Source organism: Crotalus tigris, unplaced genomic scaffold (genome assembly GCF_016545835.1).
Source record: "Crotalus tigris isolate CLP2741 ecotype Arizona unplaced genomic scaffold, ASM1654583v1 scf7180000024372.1857965, whole genome shotgun sequence".
Taxonomy (NCBI): Eukaryota; Metazoa; Chordata; class Lepidosauria; order Squamata; family Viperidae; genus Crotalus; species Crotalus tigris.
This window is the reverse complement of record NW_024100542.1, coordinates 492,746-518,256: the sequence shown is the minus strand read 5'-3', so window position 1 is coordinate 518,256 and position 25,511 is coordinate 492,746. Positions and strand designations below refer to the sequence as shown.

The 25,511-nt window shown below is 37.4% G+C and overlaps 1 protein-coding gene across 2 annotated transcripts in view; it reads right to left on the bottom strand.

The window, feature by feature from the left end:
• The window catches only part of KCNT2 (potassium sodium-activated channel subfamily T member 2), a 210,559-nt gene that overhangs the window by 62,547 nt on the left and 122,501 nt on the right, over positions 1–25,511 (bottom strand). For both annotated transcript variants that reach the window (XM_039328195.1, XM_039328196.1), the window contains exons 13-14: positions 24,216–24,279; positions 16,192–16,300 (exon numbers count right to left, since the gene is read on the bottom strand). In XM_039328195.1, the coding sequence (XP_039184129.1) occupies positions 16,192–16,300; positions 24,216–24,279 (173 nt within the window). The remainder of the gene's footprint in view (positions 1–16,191; positions 16,301–24,215; positions 24,280–25,511) is intronic.

Here is a 25,511-nt window from a genome sequence, read left to right as displayed (position 1 = left end):
TGTCAGGTAGGCAGGCAGGCAAGCAGTTACACACATACCAATTCTTGCAATAGAAGAAGCAATGACAGTAATAAATTCCACATAATCATGAGTTATTTGCCACAGTTCTAAACTTCTTTTTACCAATTGTAGTCAGAACCAGAATAATACTTTTCCCAATACTGTTTTATTGGCCAAGGCAATATTTAGAAATAAAAAGAAATAAAAACTTAAACATAAAAACAACAAAAACAGAGGCAACATGTCATTGCTTATAAGTTTCTGAAGCTCCCTCAAAACATGGCTATTCCATCAAGCCTTGGATCCCAGCGGACAGGTGAACTGGTGTGATGGCTCCATTACTACCAACTTCCCTCCATTACTCTTGAAATGTTTTTATAGTTTTTTAAAAAAAATGTTTTTAATGTTTGTGAGTGTTATATGTTTTAAATGTTTGTTGTTTTAGTTTTGTTGTGTGCTACCCAGAGTCACTTGGGGGGGGGGAGAGAGGGAGAGAGAGATTCTTTAGAACAGCTCAGCACATTCCAAACAGTGCTTGAAATGACCACAATATATCCTGAGTATAGGATAGGATAAGGAGTTGTCCATTTTTTGTTTCATTCTCAAATAAGCTTCTGCAGACATTTTTAAAACTTCTATTTCAAGAGTGGTAAGTTTGGAAACAGCTCCCACTGAAACTCTTCTGTGCATTTTCATTCCTTGATCGATTTTTGACAAAAAGTTGCATGGTTCCTATTGTAGCATTTGAGTGAGTGTATCAATATGATAATGAAATGCAGGATTTTATTAGAATTGACAAGGGTGGAAGAGTCTATTGCAGATATCCAATTGCTTTTAGTGGAAATTTCATACGTTTTGAACAAAAGAGATTTATGTTGGCAAAATGTAACAAGGAAAATAGTATGAACAACAGAGATAAATCATTTAGTTAGTCCATTTCATGAACCACAAAGATTGATTTATTCTAGACTAGTTAACCTCCATTTTTTTTCACCTCAGTATTTCCCTGCAGACCTCCTGACAGAATTAAACATTTAGATACTTGGATATATATTTTAAAAGATAAACCTGAGAGAACTATATGCTTCTGCTAATGTGGAAGATAGGTCTAACTGTCCCATCTAAAAACACTACTATAGTGTGAATGTGAAATAGTTTACAAGAATAATACTCACTTAGGTTTATGGGAACGCCTTTGTTTGTAGTAAATTGCCTATGGATCCTATCTTTTGATGGCTTCTAGAAATATTATGAACTAGGTAGCCAGCAATCCAGAATGCCAAGCAAAGGGGGGAACAGCTAGAATATAAGCTACAAGGCAAAACTCTTTCGTAGCAGGGAATAGGTCCTCATTTTACTAAGCCAAATTTAGAGAGCTTCCAGAATCCAGCAAGACCTATTTAAAAAGTCTATATTTTAGCTAGCAAGGCATTATAGTTTTATACCCTGGCATCATAGTCTTTCTGCTTCAGGTTTTAGTGACAGAAAACTGTCAGAAAACTGATAAAATGGAGTTATATGCGTATTTTCTTATCTGAGAAGATTGAGAAGCCAAAACCAACAAGGGATGAAAATTTACTTCTTTTAAAATAAGCCACGGGGAGAGGCTCTGAATTGATCATTGCAGAAAAAAAAATGTTGGGACACTTAACAAACATGCTGAATGGATACTATGTGTGGTAGAATGTAGTCTGGATTCCCGGAAGGCTGGGACTCCATGCCCAAGGAGAGAGAGAGAGACAACACAGTTTTGATAGTTTAGTTTGGAGAAAGAGGGTCAAAATAGTCCTTCCCTAGATGTTTTCAGAGTATATTTTTAATGATGCAAGTAGTTTGCTTTAGTTTGGTAAGATTTCTGTCTATAGGTGAGAAACAATAAAGAAAAGTGCTGAGAAGTAATTCTGTCTGTCTTTCTTAGTTTTTTGAGCCTGATACAACATTGAATTATTGACCTCTTTACCACTTGAGACAGATTTACTTGCATGAAAATCTTAACTGTATAAAGGATCTTTCACAAAAATAAGAGAGCAAAAATCTCGATACTGTAACTGTTTACACAAATTTTTGAAGTTTCACAAATATCACTCTTATAAGAAAGGAAAGTATTGCCTGAATTAAATATCTGCATGGTTGATTAATAAGTAAATACTTCAGATAATTTTATATTTGAAGTATGTGATGACAGTTGACCAAAAGTTGTCAGATGAAATGAAATTCATCATTAAGAAGACTGAGTAATAATTTTTGCTATTTAAATTAAGAGGGGATGGCATTTCTGAAAATCTTAATCTTAAAGTTGATGAATCAAGCTGAACATTGGAATAGAATAGAATAGAATAGAATAGAATAGAATAGAATAGAATAGAATAGAATAGAATAGAATAGAATAGAATAGAGCTGGAAGGGACCTTGGTGATCTTCTAGTCTAGCTCTCTGCTCAAGCAGGAGAACCTATAACATCTCAGACAAATGACTGTCTAGCCTCTTTTTAAAAATCTCCAGTAATGGAGTGCCCACAATTTCTGAGGGCAAGCTATTCCATTGGTTAATTGTCCTCACTGTCAGGAAGTTTCTCCTTAATTCTAGGTTGCTTCTTTCTTTGATCAGTTTCCAACCATTGTTTCTTGTCCTGCCCTCTGGTGCTTTGGTGAATAACATGACTCCCTCTTCTTTGTGGCAGCCCCTCAAATACTGGAATGCTGCTATCATGTCTCCCCTATTTCTTCTCTTCTTTAGACTAGCCAAACCCATGTCCTGCAGCCGCTCTTATGTTTTAGTCTCCAGGCCTTTGATCATCTTAGTTGCTCTTCTCTGAATTTTTTCCAAACTCTCAATATCTTTTTTGAAATATGGTGACCAAAAATGGCTGCAGTATTCCAGGTGTGGTCTTACTAGGGTTTTATAAAGCAGTACTAATACCTCACATAATCTTGATTCTATGCCTCAGTTTATACAACCCAGGATTGTATCAGCTTTTTTGGCTGCTGCTGCACACTGCTGGCTCATGGTTAAGTGATAGTCCATTAGGACTCCAAGGTCCCTCTCATAGTTACAGTTTTTAAGCCAGGTCTTGGCAATCTGTACTTGTACCGTTGATTTTTCTTGCCTAAATGTAAAACGTTGCTTTTCTTCATATTGAAACTTGTTTTGTAGGATAGGGCCCATTACTCAAGTTTGTCAAGATCTTTTTGGATCCTTAGTTGGTCTTCTGGTATGTTGGTTACTCCTCCCAGTTTAATGTCATCTGCAAATTTGATGAATTCCCCTTCAATTCCCTCATCTAAGTCATTGATGACGATATTGAAGAGTACTGGGCCTAGGACGGAACCGTGTGGTACCCCAATGCTCACTTCTCTCCATGTGGATATAGTGCCATTGAGGACTATTTGTTGAGTTCGATTTGCCAGCCAGTTACAGATCCATCTGGTGGTAATATTGTCTATTCCATCTTTTTCTAGCTTACCAAGGAATAGGTTGTGATCTACTTTATCAAATACCTTACTGAAGTCTAAGTATACTACGTCCACAGTATTTCACTGGTCTATTAGTTTAGTCATTTTGTCAAAGAATGAAATAGGATTGGTTTGACATGATCTGTTTTTAACAAACCTGTGCTGGCTACTAGTTATAACTTTGTTTTTTGATTATCTTTTCTAGGATCCTCCCAGGTATTGATGTTAAACTGATTGGTCTGTAGTTTCCTGGGTCCGTTTTTTCCTTTCTTGAAGATGGGAACCACATCAGCCCTTTTCTAATCCTCAGGTACTTCCCCTGTGCTCCAGGATTTTTGAAAGATGTGGTGCAATGGTTCTAAGATAACATCTGCCAGCTTCTTCAGAACTTTGGGATATAAACTGTCAGGCCCCGGTGATTTATATTTGTCAAGATTAGATAGGTGTTCTCTTACCATTTTCTTGCTTATTTTAATTTTTGTTTCTAATTTATCTTTTGCATTAGTTTTTTGGGGGTATATTGGGCTATGGTTTCTTTTTATGTGAAGACTGATATAAAGTATGAGTTAAGCAGCTCTGCTTTCTCCCTATTGCCTGTTATTTCCTTGCCATCTTCTCTCATTTCAAGAAAGAAACTGTAAAGATCTACAGTAACTGTACCAAAATGAGAACATAATGCAGGGGCAAGTGGGCAAACAGATTTAGCTTTTCCTTGAGCTGGAAGTAATGAACCATTAATCTTAAAACAATAAAACAGGTATTTTGGACAATTGTGTCAGGAATATTTATTTGACTTTAGCATATTTCAGACATAAGTTTTACTTTTTAAATTAAGGGGGAAAAGGTCAATGTTTTTGTTTTATGTTAAGTTTTTGTTTAAAATTTGTACACAGGAAATAGAAAAGATACAAGTATTGAAGTCCACAAGTCATAAAAGAGCCAAGGTGACTATAAACCTCTGTCTTAGTGGTTTATAGTCACCTATCAAATTACTTTCACTTGCTTGCTATGCCACAGAATTCCTGGCTAAGAGAAGCTGGGCTGATCACCTACCTTCAAAGTTAAATCCCTATTACAAAAGTCTCTTAAGCTCATTTTAGGTCTATATTCTTTGCAGTCTATGAGCTCTCAACATAGGATATTGCTCTAGTTAGAGAAAAAAATAAAGGAGAATATATGTATCTTTTACTTGATCAAGATTAACATCATATCAACAATCAAGTAAACAATACCCCAACCAAGGAATTGTCAAACAAGCTAACAGTAAACAGCTCAACCAAAAAACACTAAGACCACCCCCACCAATACTTCCAGGCAAGCCACTAGAGCAGTGATGGTGAAACTTTTAGAGACCAAGTGCCCAAACTGCAACCCAAAACCCACTTATGCATTGTCAGGTGCCGGGCGGGTGTGGCCCATTGGGTGGGCGTGGCTGTGGTGGTAACGGCAGACTGGGTGGGACTAAAAAGTTCAATCAATCAATTCCAACTTTGCAAGATCTTTTTTTTCCCCGCGAGAAGTTGAAATTGACTGATTGATTGAACTTTTTTTTTTTTTGCCCACGGCGGCAGAGGCCTAAAGTAAAAAGGTTTTATAAAACCCAGCTGAAGGCCTAGGACTGGGGAGGACTCTGAGTGCCGCCTCTGGCACCCGTGCCATAGGTTCGCCACCACTGCACTAGAGTATAAACAGAGAGCAAACTCCACTCTTTACTAGCACTGGTGATGTTACTTAGTTTGGGTAATGAAACACTTGCAGGAAAACAACCAAGCTCAGATAGCACCAGGGATGTAATGATAATTGTGCAAGTTATCTTCCCCCATTAGTTGTCAATTCTAACTCCCCACTTTCAGGTGTCCCCAAAGTTAGGTAAAGGGTTAGATGACCAACTCTCCAGGCATTGCATCCCTTGGGTCTTCTCTAGAATCCCTCACATGGTAGGTGTTGAAACAGAATAGTAAAAACAGCAGCAATTAGTAATATTGCCTGATCTTCCATCTCAGTTAGTGGGTCTTCTAGTGGTCTTATTGACTAGAAAAATCTAAAAACATATGCCACTACATGTTTTGTGTGTTTTCCCATGCAATATGATAATGTAAGTTATTATAACTTTCTTGAAGTTTAAAGGCATCCAAGAAACAAGCACCAGAAATCCAATGTCCAATCATTTTATTGATGTATATTCTTTCATTTATATTCCATTTTGAAATCTTTTAATTAAACACTGTGGGTGGTTTGATAGGTTTTGAGCACAGGTTATTTTGAAGCTGGAGCCCCATGTTCTTGGAAAAAAGCCAAACTTCTCCACTTATTTGCTCATAAAAGTGGCTTGCAAGACTACAATCTGATTCATGCAGAGCCATTTCAGCAAAACAAAGTATTTTTCTTAGCGATAAATACTGTAGAAAAAATGCTGAGCATTATATAGTGTGTGCCATTCTATATATGGCACACACAAAGCTACCTCACTGTCAGAATCCAATTATATTTCATCTTTAATTATCAAATATAGAAAACCCCAATTCTGCCTTTTCTGGATTCTGCCATAAGAGGGAGAGAAGGGGGAGAACAAAGGGGCTTTATGGCCCTCACTTCCTTCAGTATACTTCTAAGGAACTGAATGTGTTTATTGCAACCTCAAAGAGTTTGAATGTAGTTAGCACCAAAGAACCTTACCAAAGCAAAGGGGGCTATTTACCTTTCATGTAGTTTATCTGAAGTCTCCATCCAGACGGAAGAAAGGAATAAAGGGGTGGAATTGTGATGCCTGAAACTATCACTGGAAGGGGGGGTGATTGGGTGGGACTACTGGGGAACCCCTTAAAACCTTGAATGGGAGAGCTTGGACCCCAAATCCTGTCTAGCACGCCTGCAACCACTTCTTCTTAATAAAGAATTCCTGTTGGAAGAATTATTCCAAGAGTTCTGTCTTCTTAAGATGCAAAGTGGAGTGGGCCCTTACATTAGACAGGACTTGCAAAATTAATCCACCTGGAAGGGAGACCCTTGCCGGGGGATTTTGCAAAAATTTACCATGTCAGACAATGGAGCAAGAGAGGGGGAAAAATCCCTGGAAAGAGAGCCGCTGACCAAATTGGAACCTCGTCAGATGTTGGGATCCGAGAGGCCAGATTCCTCAGGAGAAGAAGTGGTGGAGACATGGGACCACAAGCCTCGCTGGTCAATGGGCGTTGGAAAGAAAAGTGAGTGGGGAAAGGAATCAAAAAAGGTGACCCTGAGACGGGGGACCAAGCAACCAGAATGGAAGCAGGAGATGGAGAAATCCCTGCACGCAAGCGGAGAGGGAGAAAACTGAGCACCGTACTCAGACTGGATCCTAGAGAAAGCTATTGACCTGATGAAGAGAACTCTCAGCTCCCTAAGAGAGGAGAATCCTGAGCCCTAGGGCCGCCCCAGCTCCTGGAGCTGCAAAGGGAGAGACACCGAGGGGGACATGGAACCTGCAACCCTGGGGACATCTACTGATCCAGTAGTCCCCACCCCCTACCGGACCACAGATGGCAATCTGGACGGAAGACACTACCACCAACAACGGAGGCACCGATCCATTCCAAGACGTCCACCGTTGGAGGTGAAATTCAAAGGGGAGCCAACACGCTTGGGGTTTTTCCTAACCCAAGTCCTCAACTACATGGAGAAATACGGACAGGACATTCCCAGCGACAAAGCCCGCATCCGGATCGTGCAATCTGCCCTGGATGGACCGGCTGCAGATTGGGTGGTGAACTTGCATGACTCCAATGCCTCAGAACTCAGTAACTTCAACCGTTTCATGTCCTCTTTGAGAAGACGATTTGAAGACCCCTTGGCTGATCGCAAAGCCCGTGAAAGGATAAAAACGATGAGGCAAGGCAAACGCTCAGTGGCTAAATATACACAAGAATTCCGGGCCATTGCCAGCAAACTGAATTGGCAAGAAGACATCCTCCTTAGCCATTTCAAAGACGGACTAAATTATGATCTATATGACGCTTGCCTGCCCCGAGGGGACCCACACCGACTTGAGGAATGGTACATCTTGGCAGAGGAAGCAGAGATCGACATAATGAAGAGGCACCGCCGAGGAAAACAATGGAGCCGCCTCCCGCCTGAGCTGACACACGAACCGGTGAAATCATCGGCTATAGCCAAGAAGCAAATGGGGTGTTTCAAGTGCTGAAGAGAAGGGCATCAAGCTGTAGAATGCCGCTCCAAAGCCCCCCAGCACAACCCAGACAGATCCCCAATCAACAAATCCGGAAAGTCTTCAGCTAAGCCAAAACAAAAAGGCCATGAGAATGATGGAAATTGCAGAACCCCCCACTTCTGCTCACCAAGGGGAAAGAACTCCAGCCTACACCACAGGGCCGGTGGATGCCTCAGATGACAGCTCGGAGGGCGAACCCCTGGTAAGTGGATGCATCACACCCATCTTTAAAACAGTGACTATATTAATCCCCCCCATGCCCGAAGCTGTGAAGGTGAAAGCCTTAATAGACTCTGGCTGCACCCGCTGCCTCATTAGCCCAACACTAGTGGGGAATCTGGGCATCCCATCCAGGAGACTGGAACAACCAATCTCATTTGGCCAGTTAGATGGATCCATAGCAGGGGGGGTGCCAGCTACCCTAGCCACTCTACCAATACACCTCTCCCTGGGCAAACATGAAGAGGACATAATGTTTGTGGTGACCCCAGGTATGGAATGCCCAATGATTCTAGGGATGGAATGGTTGAAAAAATGGAACCCCTGGGTAAATTGGAGGACGACAGAAATCAAATTCCCGAAGGGGGACCCTATGGACTTAAAACCCCAAGGGAGGCTACCAGAATCAAGAATAGAAAAAGCATCCATAGGAGAGGAAAAAAGATTAACAGAAATACCAGAGGAATATAGAGACCTTGCTGAAGTTTTCAGTGAGGAGAGGGCGAATGAGCTCCCCCCCCACCGACCCACAGACTGTACCATTGAATTCAAGCCTGGGGCAAAACTCCCAAAGCCCAGATTATACTCCATGAGCCCAAAGGAGAAGGAGGAAATGGAAAGATTCATAAAAAAAAACCTAGAGAGAGGTTTCATTGAGCCAGCCAAGCCTAAAGTGGCTGCCCCGGTCCTTTTTAGAGAGAAAAAGGATGGCTCTTTACGTTTATGCGTGGATTATAGGGCCCTGAATACAATCAGTGAAAGCAACCTATACCCTCTGCCCCTCATGAAAGACATGCTGTCACACCTATCGAAAGGGAAACTTTTTTCTAAACTAGACCTAAGGGAAGCTTACTATCGCGTGAGAATTAAGAAAGGGGACGAATGGAAGACTGCATTTAACTGCCCCATGGGGTGATATCAGTTCAAAGTCTTGCCATTTGGATTACAAGGGGGCCCTGCAGTCTTTATGCAATTAATCAATGACGTTCTAAGGGAGCACCTGTTTAAGGGGGTCCTTGTTTACTTGGACGACATTCTTATCTTTACTGAAACAAAAGAGGAACACGTCAACCTTGTCAGAGCAGTTTTAAAGAAGCTGCGAGCCGCCACCTATATGCCAAACTCTCAAAATGCGAATTCCACCAGGAAAGGATAGACTACCTAGGTTATCGCATATCCCCACAGGGCATTGAAATGGACCCAGAGAAGGTCAAAGCAGTATTAGATTGGGCACCACCCCGCACAAGAAAGCAACTACAAATTTCCTGGGCTTTGCAAACTTTTACCGCCAATTCATCCCGTCATTTGCCCAGATAGCCTTGCCCCTCACTAACTTACTGAAAACGAAGGGAGCATCCTCAGTAAAACCTAGCCAGCCACTAACATGGGCAATGGAGTGCCAAGCAGTGTTTGAGAGACTAAAGAGGCTTTTTTCTGCCGAACCAGTACTAAGGCACCCAGACATGGACAAGCCCTTCGTAATACAGGCAGATGCAAGTGATGTGGCAGTGGGGGCTGTGCTATTACAAGAAAATGATGATGCAGTATTGCAACCCTGTGCATATACATCCAAGAAACTCACGGAAACAGAACAGCGCTGGCCCGTATGGGAGAAGGAGGCTTATGGGATACGTTGGGCATTACTCACGTGGCGACAGTTCCTGGAAGGCAACAAAATCCCCTTCCAGGTGTGGACCAATCACAAAAATTTGGAAGCCCTGAAAACGTCCAGGAAATTCAATCCCAAACAAGCCCGCTGGTCCCAGCATTTTCACCAGTTCCAATTTAAGCTCAAATATTTACCAGGAAGAAAGAACTTCCTGGCAGATGCACTATCTCGCATGCCTCAATATAACAGCGCACGAACCACAGACTCTAGACCAATAATGGCAGAGTCACAACTGGCAGCACCAGTAACCACAAGAACCCAAGCCAAATTAAAACCACAACTGGACAGCCAAACTGGAATTGAATTCAGAAAAAGTTTGGAAACAGATGAATGGTTCCAGAAAAACAAAAATGTGTGCACAATGAGAGACGGGTTGCCTTGGGTAGGGGAAAAGTTATACATACCAACAACCCAAAGAATCACGTTCATGCAGCTTTTCCATGACACAAAATCAGCAGGGCATTTTGGATTTGTAAAAACTTTACACTTAATTAAACGGCAATTTTGGTGGCCATCAATAAAAAAGGACATAGAAAGTTATGTTGCCAGCTGCCCAACCTGTGCATCGGCAAAGAGGTAGCAAGGGAAATCGCCAGGGCTATTACAACCAGTGGCAAGTCCCTCAGCCCCCTGGAGGGAAATAGCCATGGATTTTATAGTGGAATTGCCAGAAAGCAATGGGAATACTGGTATCTGGACAGTCACGGACCTATTTTCCAAACAGGTGCACTTTATCCCTTGCCAAAAAATTCCCACTGCAAAGGCCTTAGCAAAACTTTTCATCCAGCACATTTACAGATTGCACGGGGCACCCCAACGCATCATCTCTGATAGGGGAGTGCAATTTACGTCTGCAGTTTGGAAGGAATTTTTATCCCTCTTAGGGACCACTCAGGGACTGACATCTAGCCATCACCCTCAGACAGATGGACAAACGGAACGGTGCCATTCAGTACTTGAGCAATATTTGAGATGTTTTTTAAATTTCCAACAGAGTGATTGGACAGACTTACTTCCTTTTGCAGAAGTTGCCTACAATAATGCAGTCCACTCCAGCACAGGCTACACTCCTTTTCAAATAGCCAACGGTCAAAGTTTCAACCCTATGCCAGAGTTAACCCCAAACGAACCAACGATCCCTTCACTGAAAGAATGGATGGAAAAACTACAAAATACCTGGCCAATAGTTAGAAAAGCACTAGATGAAGCTAGGCAGGCATACAAAGCACAAGCCGATAAAAAAAGGGTTGAGCCTACACCATTCATTATAGGAGAAATGGTGTACTTATCTACAAAATACCTAAAGTCCCTACAGCCCCGTAAAAAACTTGGACCAAAATACATAGGACCTTTTCCAATTCAAAGAATCATAAATCCAGTAACAGTAGAATTAGAATTACCCAAAAATCTCAGGCAAATACACCCAATTTTTCATTGCAGCTTGCTGAAAAGAGAGCATCAATCACCTCTACGGCCAAAAATCCCCCCCCACCTCCAATCATGGTGGAGGGCGAACAACACTTCGAAATAAAAGAGATCCTTGACTCTAGGAGATATCATGGAGCAACTCAGTACCTAGTTGCCTGGAAACACCTCCCTCCCCCCCTCACAAAACGAGTGGGTCCATAAACGTCATGTCAGAGCCCCGGAGCTATTGAAGAAGTTTCACACAGAGTATCCTAACAAGCCTAAGTTTTATACCTGTTTTGTTTTCTTTCAGGTGGATCTCTCTTATTTTTAAGAGGGGCCGGATGTTAGAATCCAATTATATTTCATCTTTAATTATCAAATATAGAAAACCCCAATTCTGCCATAAGGGGGAGAGAAGGGGGAGAACAAAGGGGCTTTATGGCCCTCACTTCCTTCAGTATACTTCTAAGGAACTGAATGTGTTTATTGCAACCTCAAAGAGTTTGAATGTAGTTAGCACCAAAGAACCTTACCATAGCAAAGGGGGCTATTTACCTTTCATGTAGTTTATCTGAAGTCTCCATCCAGACGGAAGAAAGGAATAAAGGGGTGGAATTGTGATGCCTGAAACTATCACTGGAAGGGGGGGGTGATTGGGTGAGACTACTGGGGAACCCCTTAAAACCTTGAATGGGAGAGCTTGGACCCCAAGTCCTGTCTAGCATGCCTGCAACCACTTCTTCTTAATAAAGGATTCCTGTTGGAAGAATTATTCCAAGAGTTCTGTCTTCTTAAGATGCAAAGTGGGGTGGGTCCTTACATTCCTTACTTTTGTTTATCTTGAATAAATAATAGAACATTAATGTTTATTATTCAATATGCAGAAAATATGCAGAAAATAAAAATTAAATGTCAACCCTACAAGGACAACAACAACAAAAAAAACACTTAGGGATTTCTAATGGAAAAAAGAAAATTACATGGAACATGATAGAACAATAGTTTTCAAACTGTGTTTGGAGAAATTGAAATTTTTTTGTAAGTATATTGATGATTCATCAATTATGTTTTCTAAACTTTCTAGTAATATTAATCATAAAATCAGTATGATAAGTATGTTAGTTATCAGTACAGTTCCTTGGAAGGCTTACATGAAATCATAAACTCTGGGTGGACTATATCATGCTATTATAGAGTTAGATGTTTTTATAATGAATTAATAAAATATGTTTCTACATGAGTGGGAAGTCATTTGTTTGTAGCCTAGCTTTAACTACAAAACATGCATTTTCTTGCTTTGCTCCGAAGATTTAATTATGTGACCACCTATCTGCATTCTAATTGGCATGGTCTAAATGCAAATTTACCATTGCATTTCTTCTTGGTTTTATTTCAGGCATGAAATAGTGATGCTCCCTCCTATTCAGTGAAGACTGAACAGAGACAATGTGTGATTCACATTGTTCAGGCGGTTTTAAATTCATTCTCCAAGAGCAGAGGGTCCTATCTGATCTTAAAGAAGTTGTTGTGCATCCAGTGAGATTATCCAACACCACAGGGTCAGTTATCATCCATACAATGATGATAATCAGTTATATAGTTCAACCTCTGGTTGACCCAATGTTCTTGTTAAGATTCTTTTTCAGTATAATGAGAACACTGTGCCTCTACTATGCTGACTACATTGTCAATAGTTTTCTGGATGCAATTCAAGGGGTTGGTTGTCACATATAAAATCTTTCATGGCACAGGACTGAATGATTTTCAGGTTTTCCCATCTCCAATTATTTCTGCTTGTCCCACAAGTTCAGACAAAGTTGGCATGGTTTTAGACCCCTTGATTAAATAATGCATTTTGATGGGAATCAGGAAACATGTCTTTTGCTTTACCTGCTTTGTGCAACACCAAGGATTAGATGTTTATGACCATTATGGCTTGTGTACTGCACTAATAATTTGGCATCCCTCCCCCCACCTCAAGTATTGGGGTAAGGAGTTAAGTGAGCCTGCTTGAAGACTTCTTGATGTGGATGTGTGTGTTGCTCTAAACGCAATGGGACTTACAAATTGAATGAATGAAAAAAAAATCAAATAAGTCAAGTATTTGCATGATTCCACATAAAGTTAGATTGGCCTCAATCCTGCTGCCCTTTTTAGAAGGCCATTCAAATCTGCTTTGCCATCAGGATCCATGGAATTGTGAAACCCATTTAATTGGTTGCATTGTTCATTACATTCCACATTCACTCTCCTATAGTTTTGGTTGTTATTATTACTGTTATGGTTTTACCTATTTTGATTGGTTTTTATTTTTTTAAATTATTCTAAATGTTTGGGGTTTTTCATTGCATGCACTGCAGAGAGTCACAAATGTGAGATTGGTGGCTATATAAATTCAATCAAACAACCTCAATCATCATTTTCATAACTATTTCTGAACTCTTGGAGACATATATAACGCTACTGAGGGATGCAAATCCAATGCCCAAAAAAAAGTTATGTAGTAAATGCAAGTGTCATCTAAGGATGTAATTTCCTTCTAATCTGTCTAATCTGCATTTTCCCAAAAAATTGTGAAAATGGTTACCTGCAACTTTTTGTCTAAAAACCTAAAATGTCAAAACCCATAGCTGACATTTGGCAGGTTGATTTTTTTTTGTGATGAATCCAACCTGCCTGCATCACAGAAAGGGGAAGATCCTTTTTGGGAAAATTCCACTGGATTTTCCGAGTTAGAAATGATTAAAGACCACCGTCTGCTTGGCCTAACTTTGCACTGGTATCTCCTTCCTCTGGCTGGAGTTTGGATGTGTGGAAATCGAAAATATTGGCTATTGTTCTTCTATGCAAGGTTTAGGCCCAGGAACTAAATCAGGCCTCATGGAAAAAGTATTGAACCAAAGTTTGTGCTATGCTCAGTTTTACAATCTGAAGGAACTATTTGTAATCTAAACTGCAACTGTATCTTACTTAATATGATTCTGCTAAGCTTGCTTGTTTCAAATATATTTAGAACATAAGGACTGGAATTATAAAAAATAGGGAACTGAAAGTAGCTGATGGATGCGGGTTCCAATGTACACAAGTATATGGAAAGTTAAGTTCAGCAAAGGGTCAGCAAAAAGTCAGCAGAAAGTGTAAGATTGCTGACCATCTGCCTGTGGTTTTAGGATGGGAAAGGGTATAAGAGATTAGGATGGGACTGATTGATTTGCCACTGGCCTATAGCTGTCCTTATTGGAACTGCTATATCAATGGTGGTGAACCTATGGCACACGTGCCTGAGGCGGCACTCAGAGCCCTCTCTATGGGCATGCACGCTGTCACTCCAGCCCCGCCTCCCTCCTGTGGTCTCTTCACCAGCAGCCCCACAGGGGAGTCGCCCGCAGACGTGACCTGCATGGAGCAGCACAGCCAAGGACATGGCAGCCGGGCAGTGGGGACAAGACTCCGCCCTCGACCCCATTGCACACAGATGATGCTGCAGGGCGCGGCAGAGGGTGTGGCTGCCATGGCGCTGCAGGGCCGCCTGGGCGATCTGCTGCAGAAGGCCATTGAGGCAGTGGGTGGCCCTGTGGGTGGGCAGGTCAGGTGCACAGTGGGGAGGTTCGGGGGCAGGCGGCGGGTGGGGGGCAGGGCAGTTTTTGGGCACTTGGTCTCTAAAAGGTTTGCCATCACTGTGCTATGTCATTGGACCTCATTGTAATGGGTTTTTAATATAAGTGATGTTTATGTGTGTGTTCCAAATTACTGCTGAAATAAACCTCAGAATCTTAAAGTAAGAATTATTGTTTTGTGTTGCTGTCTCTTGTCTTTTTCATTGACTTTTTCCCTGATAGATGCAATACTCTCTGGTTCATTCATCTGCTGATGGCCTTCTTTATTTCGGATAGGTGTCTTTTTGCAGTATCTTCAAATGAACTAGCACAAAAGGATTTCAACCAATAGAAATTACTGATTCTGATAACCAGTTTCAGGCCATTTGTGGGGCCTTAAGGGAGAAAAGCAAAAGATGGTGGGTTTAAGGGTAACTTTGAATTAAAACAAAACAAAATGCACTATGAGATTCGATGATTTTATTTGTTTGTTTTACTGAGTTTGAGTAGAATAATCTAAGGATGCTGGAGAATAAATTAAGTGAAGGATCCTTGATGCTCTCTGGGATTGCTTGTTTTCATGCAGATATTTCATTACCCAAACTTGGTAACATCATCAGTGCTAGTAAGGAGTGCTGTTGGCCATCAGTTTATATTCTGATGGCTTGCCTATCAGTGTTGGTGGGGGTGGTCTTAGAGATTCTTTGGTTGGGGTATTTACTGTTGGCTCTTTGGAAGTTTCTTGATTGGGGTATCAAGACTGTTGGTCTGAAGTTAACCTTGGAATTAATTTATGCTGATCTGGGTGCTGAATGCTGGTGGAGATGTTGCTTAGATATTCCCCCCCCCTTTGGGGCTGATTGTCTCTTTTGCATAGTCTATAGATGTTGTTAATGTCTATGTGTCGATTGATGGATAATTTGTCAGGTACCAGGCTTCTAGAAATTCCCTGGTCTTTTTAGATTTGGCCTGGTCTAGGATTGTCACATTTTCCCAATTGAAACCATGGTTAATCTGTCTATATGTTGTGAAATTAAAGAATTTGCACCATGTCTTCTGACTGCTAGTTGATGTTCATGGATGTGTTCTGCCTGTCTTCTGCCTGCAGTTCTTAACTGTATGTTGTAGATGACTCCTGTTTCTTCTTGTGGGGTTCCTCAGTCTCTTGGTTTACTCAGGATGTTTTGAAGGGCTTTAGTTGACTTGTGTGCTACACTGATTCCATGTCGTTGTAGTAGTCGGTGGTTTTTGAGATATTCTTCATGTATGGCAGTATAGTTTTGTTTAGGGTTTGTGTTGGTTGTGCTGTATTGGGTTGAGTGATCAGGGACTTTTTGATAAAGTTGGTTGGGTATCCATTTTGTTGAAATGTATTCTATAGATGCTCCATTTCTTTTTTCTGCTGTTCTGGATTGCTGCAGTGTGTTTGGGTTCATTTAAATAAAGTCTTGATGCAGCTTCTCTTGTGGGAAGTTGGGTTTAAATTAAGTCTTAATAATTTATGTCTCGTGGGCCACATTTGGCCTGAATGATGCCCTCACTATTCTTATTGCAGAAAACATTAAATGGCATTGATCAGAAGAGAAGGAATTATCCAACTCTACATCTCAACAAGAGTCAATAAGGTATCAGACTTACCTGCAAATTTAATATGAAACTTATTTTCAGGCTTCAGTATCTGAACATACAATGGACAATTTGGAGCAAAATCTTTAACTGCCCATGCTCTTAAAATGGTTTGATGGTCCTAGAATAAAATACAAAAGAGCATGTTAGAAAGTTTAAGACAAGAGGCAAAATTGACCATATTAATATAATTGCTCATGTGTAGCTAACAAAGTACTCTTTAAAAAAAAATTTATCTGACACATGCTTTTGCCAGCATCAAGAGTCTTTTAGCTTCTACTTTCTGTATTTTAAATTATTTTTTAAACGTAAGAATATCCCAGAGTGTTGTGCCAATTATAGCAGAATTCATAAGTAAATACTGCTGTTAAAAATAACACAAAATGATTCAGACCAGATTTTCCCTTAAATGCCTTTAGTATGACTTACAATCTGAGCTTCTGGAACTCAGGTAGCTTATGAATGTTTTCAAAGCAATTTAGGAATGAGATATCTTATCCTTGCAAATTTCCTTTTTTATCTTTATTTAATTTATGTAGTGCATTTTTGAATATTATCATCTCTACATGGGAACTATTAGATAGTACAAGATTTGAACTGGGAGCCACTGGCTTGTAGATCTCATTACATAAGACTACACTGTCTCAAAATATTAACTGTTTTATTATGACATCTTTGAAGAGAAATTGGACTGCATTAAAAGTTACGTAGATTTCATAAAAGTAGGAATCTCAATAGCAAAGATAAAACCATATACAGAGCAAACATCTGGCTGATAATTTTCTGCAATTCATACATACTGCCATATAATAAACAGTTAGAATTGTTACATCCAATGAAAGTCAGAAATCAAATGCTTGCTCCCAAATCCTATCCTATCCTATCCTATCCTATCCTATCCTATCCTATCCTATCCTATCCATATAAAAAACTCAATGTATATTTTCATGTGCAAGAAAACATCCCTTTGTGGAATGTTTTCTAATACATGATTATAAGCAGAAAAAATACATCTATAGTATAGGTAACTTTTTTTGGACAAAAAGCTAGAGAATTTTTTTCTGCTGATCATTCAGAATGCCTAAGGCCTCATAACACTGGCCTTAAGAACTTAAAAGGTAGTTATTACAAAAGCTCAGAAGAAAGAATTGCTATAATTAAGCATTTGACCTGTGAAAAGGAGTATTTTGGGGGGGGAGCGGAGAGGAGAGAGAGAGAGAGAGAGAGAGAGAGAAAGATGCACATGAAGAAGAGAGATTTACATGTGCATTGCATAATGAAAGCACATTGCTAAGTATCTGGAATCAAAACAGTTTTAACAGAAAATTTTCACACGTGCATGTACACACAAATGGAAATTATTAGAAGAATTATCAACAGAATAATAGATCAATTAATTCATTTTATTTTATTTTTTTTAAGATCTTCACTTTTATTTCAGTATTTTACAACCAGTTGCTCTTAGCAAACATAAAGAGCTTGACTGAAAACTTCTATTAGGAAATTGCAAAATTTCAGCACATTAAAATGTTCCTTTTAAAAAATGCTTCTAAATTCTAAGACATTGTTCTTTTGAGCTCCGTATCAGGTTTTTTTTTATATTTTTCAATTGTCTTCTGAAAAATACAAGACAGAATAATTTACAGGACCTAATGAAGCTAGGAAATGGAATGGATTGTCTAGTCATAAAGTTGCTTGGGTAAGAAAAGAAAAAGAGAATAGTTTAATTCATTTATATTATGTGATGTCAGCAGATAAGAAAGGCTTATATGGTCTGATAAAGAAAGAAAAAAATCATTTGAAAAGTTAAGGACAATTAATACTTTCAAATTAAAGGCAACAGAAGTAGGATGAAGTATTTTGGCTTAGAATTAAAAGCAGCCTAGCATAGCTAAATTCCAGATTTTTGAACTCTTCAAGCAAGAATGAAGAGTTTAATTGATTAGTACATTTTTATTCTCAGCTGTTGATACTAAAGAATAATAAACAATCAGAGGGGGATGTTTTCAAAACAATTTTAGTGGGTGGGGTTTATATTGTAATTTTCTTGCTCAGCTTGAATAAATGATGCTTGAAATTGAACACTGAGAAGTCTCTGTGACAGCTAACCTTTAACTTCTCCAGAGCATTTTTTATTGTCCTTCTCAGGTAATATTGAGAGGAACTGTGCTGCAATGAGGTATGAGGTATTTACTACCAATGTAGTATTAAGCTGGGTCTGAATTACTTCTCATGCATTTCTATTGTTCCTAGCTTAAATCCCTTAAGTACTAATCTTACTTCCCTACTTTGTACCTTTTGCTTGACAATCTGAAGATTATGATAAATACATCAAGCTAAAGTACAGTTGCTTAACAATCAAAGTGCGTTCTCTCCTTAATCACAGCTTATATGGACAGACTCCTGTAAAAGTAGACATTAACATCCATTTTATTCTAATTGATTGAAGAGGGAATTCTTTCCAAGCAACTTGTATGGAGAAATTTGTGGTTCACTCCTGACAATATGGAGCTGAGCTAATTTCTGAATGTTCAAGAAAAAAAAAAGTATTACACTTATAGTCACACAGATTTTTACTAGAGTAATAGCCAGTGAGTATTTCTCCTGAAAAAAAAAAAAATCTTGCAGATTTGCAATAGTCTACATGGACCAACAATAAGATTGGCTAGAAAACAGCTATCCCCACAACTGTATCATCATAATACATTAAAAATGCAAAGGAAAGGCATAAGCAACAAAATTCTCTATTCCTCTTATTTGTTTTTAGTTTGTATAAATTTCTTTAAAAACCTCATGCATTACAGGAAATGCATAATTATTAAATTTAAAGTAATATCAAATGATATAAAACCACACATTTACTTTTATGAAACAATCTTGATTGGGTAATATCTAATATTCCTGTTTAGCTAATTTTCAATTCTCTGTGTTTTTTATTAATTTGTTAATATCAGTCGTAGCAAGGAAATTATATTGTAAATAAAATCCTGGGAGTAAAATAACTACATAGCTGAAATGATCTTTAAACATAAGGTCTACTCAATTCACAGTCTTCCATATTTCCTCAAGAATTTTGCAGTGATTCCAATTAAGCAAGTATTTCTTTTTAATAGATAGATAGATAGATAGATAGATAGATAGATAGATAGATAGATAGATAGATAGACAGACAGACAAATACAATGTGCTGAAGTATATAAATATGGTGGAATGGGTTAAATTCATTGAATGGATAAATTATTTTCTGATTTATCAGGGCGCTTAGTGATATTAATAAACTGTCTTCAGGAATAAGAAACAGAGTTTTCTAAAGATTTCCCAGAAACCTGTTAAGATTTATAATACTAAACTACTGCTGCTCAGCAAAATAGAAGACCATTCTGTATGTTTTTGTTGTCTATATTCTATATGTTTTATTTATGCTCTTGATGCATTTTGAATAATTCCATTTTGAAAAGAATTTTTAAAATGTTACAAAGAAGATGGCCTTATTTCAGTCAAGTTAATGAATTATTACTGATGTTGCTTTGGGGAGGGGAGGTGTGCAATAATAAAATTAGTGTTTAAGATTTCACAAATCTCCTCTTTCTCTAAAAGATTAATAGTTACCTGTTTTCAAATTATTTGATTTACTTTTTATTATATGCTAATAATTTTCACTATACATAATTTGGAAATAGACTAGAAATACAAGCATTCTCTTTGAAATCATAGTCATATGTATCTGCAAAATCTCTACAAAGTTCTCTCAGTTTTTTCTGATCAGCAGAATGCATATTATATAAATACAGCATTATCCTGTTTATCATGTTATTCCATATAAATCAGCAACATCATTATTGCCACCATCACTGTTAATGTTTTCATATAGCCTAAATTCTAACATCTAGCCTCTTGATGAAGGATAAACAAAGAATTTGTGGAGAACTAAATGAGTTATTTAAAACATGAATGTTCATGCTCCCCTTCAATAAAACTGTCAGGATAGATTATGATAAAGCAATAAAAGCAAAAGATGATAGATATAAAACCAAAAGCAATCAAATGGAAAAAGAGCCAAAAGCAACAGTAAAACAACAGTGCAGTTGATAAAAGATTATATATACAGGGCTTTGGTAGATTAGGAAGCACATCATAATAATATGATGAAAAATCTACTGTGAGCCTTATGCTTTGTCTCAGTTATCAATGCTATGACATCCCTATGGTGTCATTTCACCACTAATATTGTTATTTCTTTCCAAATAGGGGAAATAAATACTTTTCAATCAGCTTGGAGTTTTATGCAACCACAACTTTTCCTTTTGGTTTATTTTTTCTGTGTGCAATCAAGTGAGACTCAGAAGAATCAAAAGAAAGCTAGGGGACAAAGACATAATTTATTGCCAGCAATTCAGATGAAGTTCCGTTTTCCGGACTGAAGTGCAGAAGTGACATATTTTGAAACACTGTTGTGCACCACATAGAGTTGACTCAGGTGATATGGGTGACTATATAAATTTTATAAATAAATAAATAAATATAATATAATACCATAAAAAGGGGGAAGCGTTAGTATAAGCAGTGCCGCCACGACAAGGCCCTTCCCCATAGGCACTGGTTATAGGGGAGAAAAAAAGATGCAAAAATGATATTTGGCTCAAGTGATACAGCAAAATCTGGTTTTGTAGTCTTACTTATGACAAATGTAGCATAAGTTAATCTTCCTTCCTATGTAAAATTACCCAATTCCTACAGCAATTATCACTGGTACAAAAATCATACATATGTTATAGAGGAAACAATGGACAAGAACATAGGCCTGGAACTCCTACATGTCATTCAGTAATTTATGAAATTCAAGTCAAGTAGAATTGTGAAAACCATCTCAGTTCTTTTCTCAATCTGATTCTAATCAGAAAGTCCAGACGGTTTCCTAAAGACTGCCCATGAAACAGCAAAACAGCACTTAGATTATAACAAAGGAATGTGGTAGCTATAATGCCCAACAAATTAAACATTGTTTGCAATTTCAATAAGATGGCCTCAATCTTACTGGAAAGAATGACAAGATCTTTTTAAATGTCTTGTGTTCTTTTACTGCATGTGTAATGTGGTTAAGGTTGTCAACACTACATACCAGGATAAGCAAATAAAGATCAGTCATTCATTCCTCCCACATTCTGAACATTAGACATGATTTGGAATATGCAAGGAATTACAAGAGTAAACATTTCTTACCAAGCAACCATGTTGCCAGAAACCTAGATAGATGAATCTGAAAACCTATGCTAACCAGCAGAATGTGAAATGAGGTAAGCAAACAGAACATCACTAATACTAATGCAAATACTAATGAAATTGGCATTAAGGCTGTCACTTCCACAGTTTGATTTTGGACCACAGAAATGTTTTGAGTAGAGTAAACTTTACAAGATCAGGTTGAAATGGAATATGGCTTTCAAAAACATACTGTAACTATAGCTTGAACAAACTATGGGCTAAAGAAATCTAGGATCCTCTGGAAATTTATCAATTTATCAATTTCTCACTTAGAATAATGATAGGACAAGCTTAAGAAAATCCCTAAGTATTGCTATTAATATTTATTCATACTACAGGAAATACTAGGCTGTGTTGTCATGCAGATCAGAATATATGTTAAAATCTAATCCGTATAGGGTTTTTAAGTCTCACATTTTAAGAATTTTTTTACTTTGGGTTTGGAAAAAATATTATAGAAGTGATTCTAGAATTCCATTATGGGCTATCCCATGGCATGCGATAGAAAGGATAAGGAGAGGAGTTAAGATGGATAGTATTTCTTATACACAATTACTTAGATGGGATGGCAAAAATTGGCAACTAAAATCTATGGAACTATTGCTATTAATATTTATTCATACTACAGGAAATACTAGGCTGTGTTGTCATGCAGATCAGAATATATGTTAAAATCTAATCCGTATAGGGTTTTTAAGTCTCACATTTTAAGAATTTTTTTACTTTGGGTTTGGAAAAAATATTATAGAAGTGATTCTAGAATTCCATTATGGGCTATCCCATGGCATGCGATAGAAGGGATAAGGAGAGGAGTTAAGATGGATAGTATTTCTTATACACAATTACTTAGATGGGATGGCAAAAATTGGCAACTAAAATCTATGGAAGACTTAATACAAGAAAATATTATTTATTCATGGTTTCAGTACAGACAACTATTGGAAAGGTGGAAGATAGATTGCAATGTGGGTTTGCTCAGAGAGGATGAGAATTTGTTAAAACAAATAAAAGATCAAAGACGAACCCATATTAAAAGAATTTATGGGGTGTTAGTGCAATTGGATTCAGAAGCAGAACTAGTTAAAGATTGTATGGTTTAAATGGGCACAAAACTTTGATGAATCGGTTCCATTAGATACTTGGGAGACTATTTGGGTGAGGAATGTTAAATTCACACAAGCCCAAAACCTACGGGAAAACTTTTATAAAATGTTTTATAGATGGCACCTTGATCCACAAAAAATGTCTCGTATGTATCTAAACTTGCAGCCTAAATGTTGGAGATGTGGTTGCTTGGATGCTACTTATTATCATATTTGGTGGTCATGTAAAAATATAAAAGCTTTTTGGATTAAGATATGGTGGAATACTCAAAGAATTTTTAAAAGAAGGATAAAATTTACTCCACAATTGTTTTTGCTGGGTATTGTTTTTGATTGTGACAGTAGAGAAACTATATTAATGTTAAATTTAATTACAGTGGCTAGGTTGTTAGTAGGACAATGTTGGAAGAAGGAATCTTTGCCTACTTTGCAAGAATGGTTTCTTAAAGTTTCCTACCTAGAGGAAATGGCAAAGATTTCGGCTTTCTTGAAAGATCAATCGCAAGAGAAGTACCTCTTGGTATGGAAAAGATGGATAAATTTTATACAATATAAATATGATATAAAAATATTATTTAGTTTTTGAATAATTTATATTTAAAGTTTAAGATTGTTTTTTTTCTTTTTTTTCTCCTTTTTCTTGTTTCTTTTCTTTTTCTCTTTTTGTTTTCTAAATATGGGTGTTAAAGTATTTTATAATTTGTTTAATTATTGTAATCAAATTTGTATATGATTTATTTGTGTTTAAAACTTTTTCTTTTAAATTTTAATTAAGCCTGTATTCAGCTCTAGGAAGGTTGGGGGAGGGCTGGGGTGAGTTGGGAGGGTCTGGGGAAGGGAAAAATTTTTTTTGTAAAATTTTAAAAATTTTCAATAAAAAAAAAATCTAATCCGTATAAGGTGACTCTATCTTAAATTATGCCAGTTGAATCTTCTTGTTCATTTAAAACATTTGTACTCCATTTCTTTTTTAAAATCTCCAGCTAGTTTATAATAAAATTCAAATGATTAAATAATTAAGTAAAATGATATAAAACACACACACTACATATAATATATTAAAACACTCCATATATTTTAAAGCAAACTACATGATTTTTTTCTGCAATATGCAGCTCAATAAATAAAACAATATGTAAAACATTTCCTGAAAATTAAAAAAAAATGAGGAAGAAAAAAATAACTGACTTAGAGTAAGGATAAGTAATGACTACTACTTGGATTTTCCTTGAATGATTTAGCTATTCTACTGTCTTTGATGGAATTGTTTCACAATGTGAGAGTATTAAAGTCGGAAGTCTAGTTTTAAAAATAGTCAGCTTATAAGGGAGCAATTACTATTCTAATCATTTTATTGTAAAATTGACTATATGAAGTCATGATACTAAAATAGGTTCATTTATCACATATTAAGAGGACTTAAAATACATTTTAATAATATATGTCTTCATATATAAAGAAGACTCAACACATATATAAACATATCTGTATTTTTATCCAGCTCAAAAAACTCCATATTACATTGATTAATTATGTTCTGTCTAATCAATGTTGACTCATAGTAACCACAGAGCTCTTTCATTTCTGAGCAATTAACTTAACCGTAAAAACATAAAAAGACATATATAAAACAAATTTGTAAAAGCATATATAGATATGTTTGGAACCTACCGCTGCAGTTCTGTCCACTTCAAAACGGCTGCTTAAAATAAAACAGGCCTCCGCATTATCCATTCTAAAAATTAGAAAATTTAGGAAAAAATTTAGGAAACAGTTTTAAAATGCCCAGGAAACTTCTAAAGATACTTTAAATAAGTAACTTGCTTTAAATGTAAATTTTAAGCCTAATTAAAATATTTTTTCACTGTTTCAGGAGAAAGTAAATCATATTAAATAAAGTATATACTTCTGTTAAAATGCATCTCATAAATATAATATTAAAACAAGGGATAAAATATATACATAAATTATACAGCTGTTTTTTCTCAGTCAAGATCAGAGTGCAATCCCTATATTAGACCAAATCAGGTGATATGCTGTGCATCATCCAAAAAAAGGAAGCAATATTTTGTCCATTTTCTGCAACTGTATTTTTGCCAACCAGAAGAAAACATATCAATTTTAAACTCACCTATTCTGCATGTCACAATGTGGATTCTATCAACTAAGTTTGTAATGTGTGTATAACATTCCAGATTTTGAAAGATGAAGGCAAGATTTGTATACATATGCAATGGCACGTAAAATATTCAGTCTTTAAAATTCACTTTTTTAAAAAGTGATGGTATACAATGCTTGTTTTATTGAACAGAACTGATTTGTTGGAATTGTTGATTTGAAAAAAATTCATTTCCTTCCTTCCTTCCTTCCTTCCTTCCTTCCTTCCTTCCTTCCTTCCTTCCTTCCTTCCTTCCTTCCTTCCTTCCTTCCTTTCTTCTTCATGGCAAGTTATATATCACACCTTAGCAGCCCGGACATGAACCAGATTTAAACTGATTTACAGATGCTTAATCCAAATTATTTATCATCCCTTGAACTTGGTACATGAGCTGTCTGGAAGCCATTCTGGTGATTTTGATGACGAATTATAGAAAATACAGCCTCCTTGCTGTGTTCTGTACCAGCTATAGTTCTTTAGTCAGAACTATATTTAGATCCATTACAGAAATCCAGATGCTTTTTATTTATTTAAACTACAATACAAGGAGGTAGTAGTTGTAATACAAATAGTGAATTGGCAAGTAATGAATTGGCAAGTAATGGATTAAATAATGGACCAGGACAAAATGTTCTGGAAATTACTAGCTTAATTAAGAAATAAATGAAATAAAGGCATAAAAGAAAAGGGGGACTGAACACAGGAAGTCTGACCCATTATCTTAAATGTTGCTATATACTGCACACAAAATGGGTAAGAGGCAAAATCAGATGAATCGTGGCATCAAGACAAGTATAACATAATAGGGA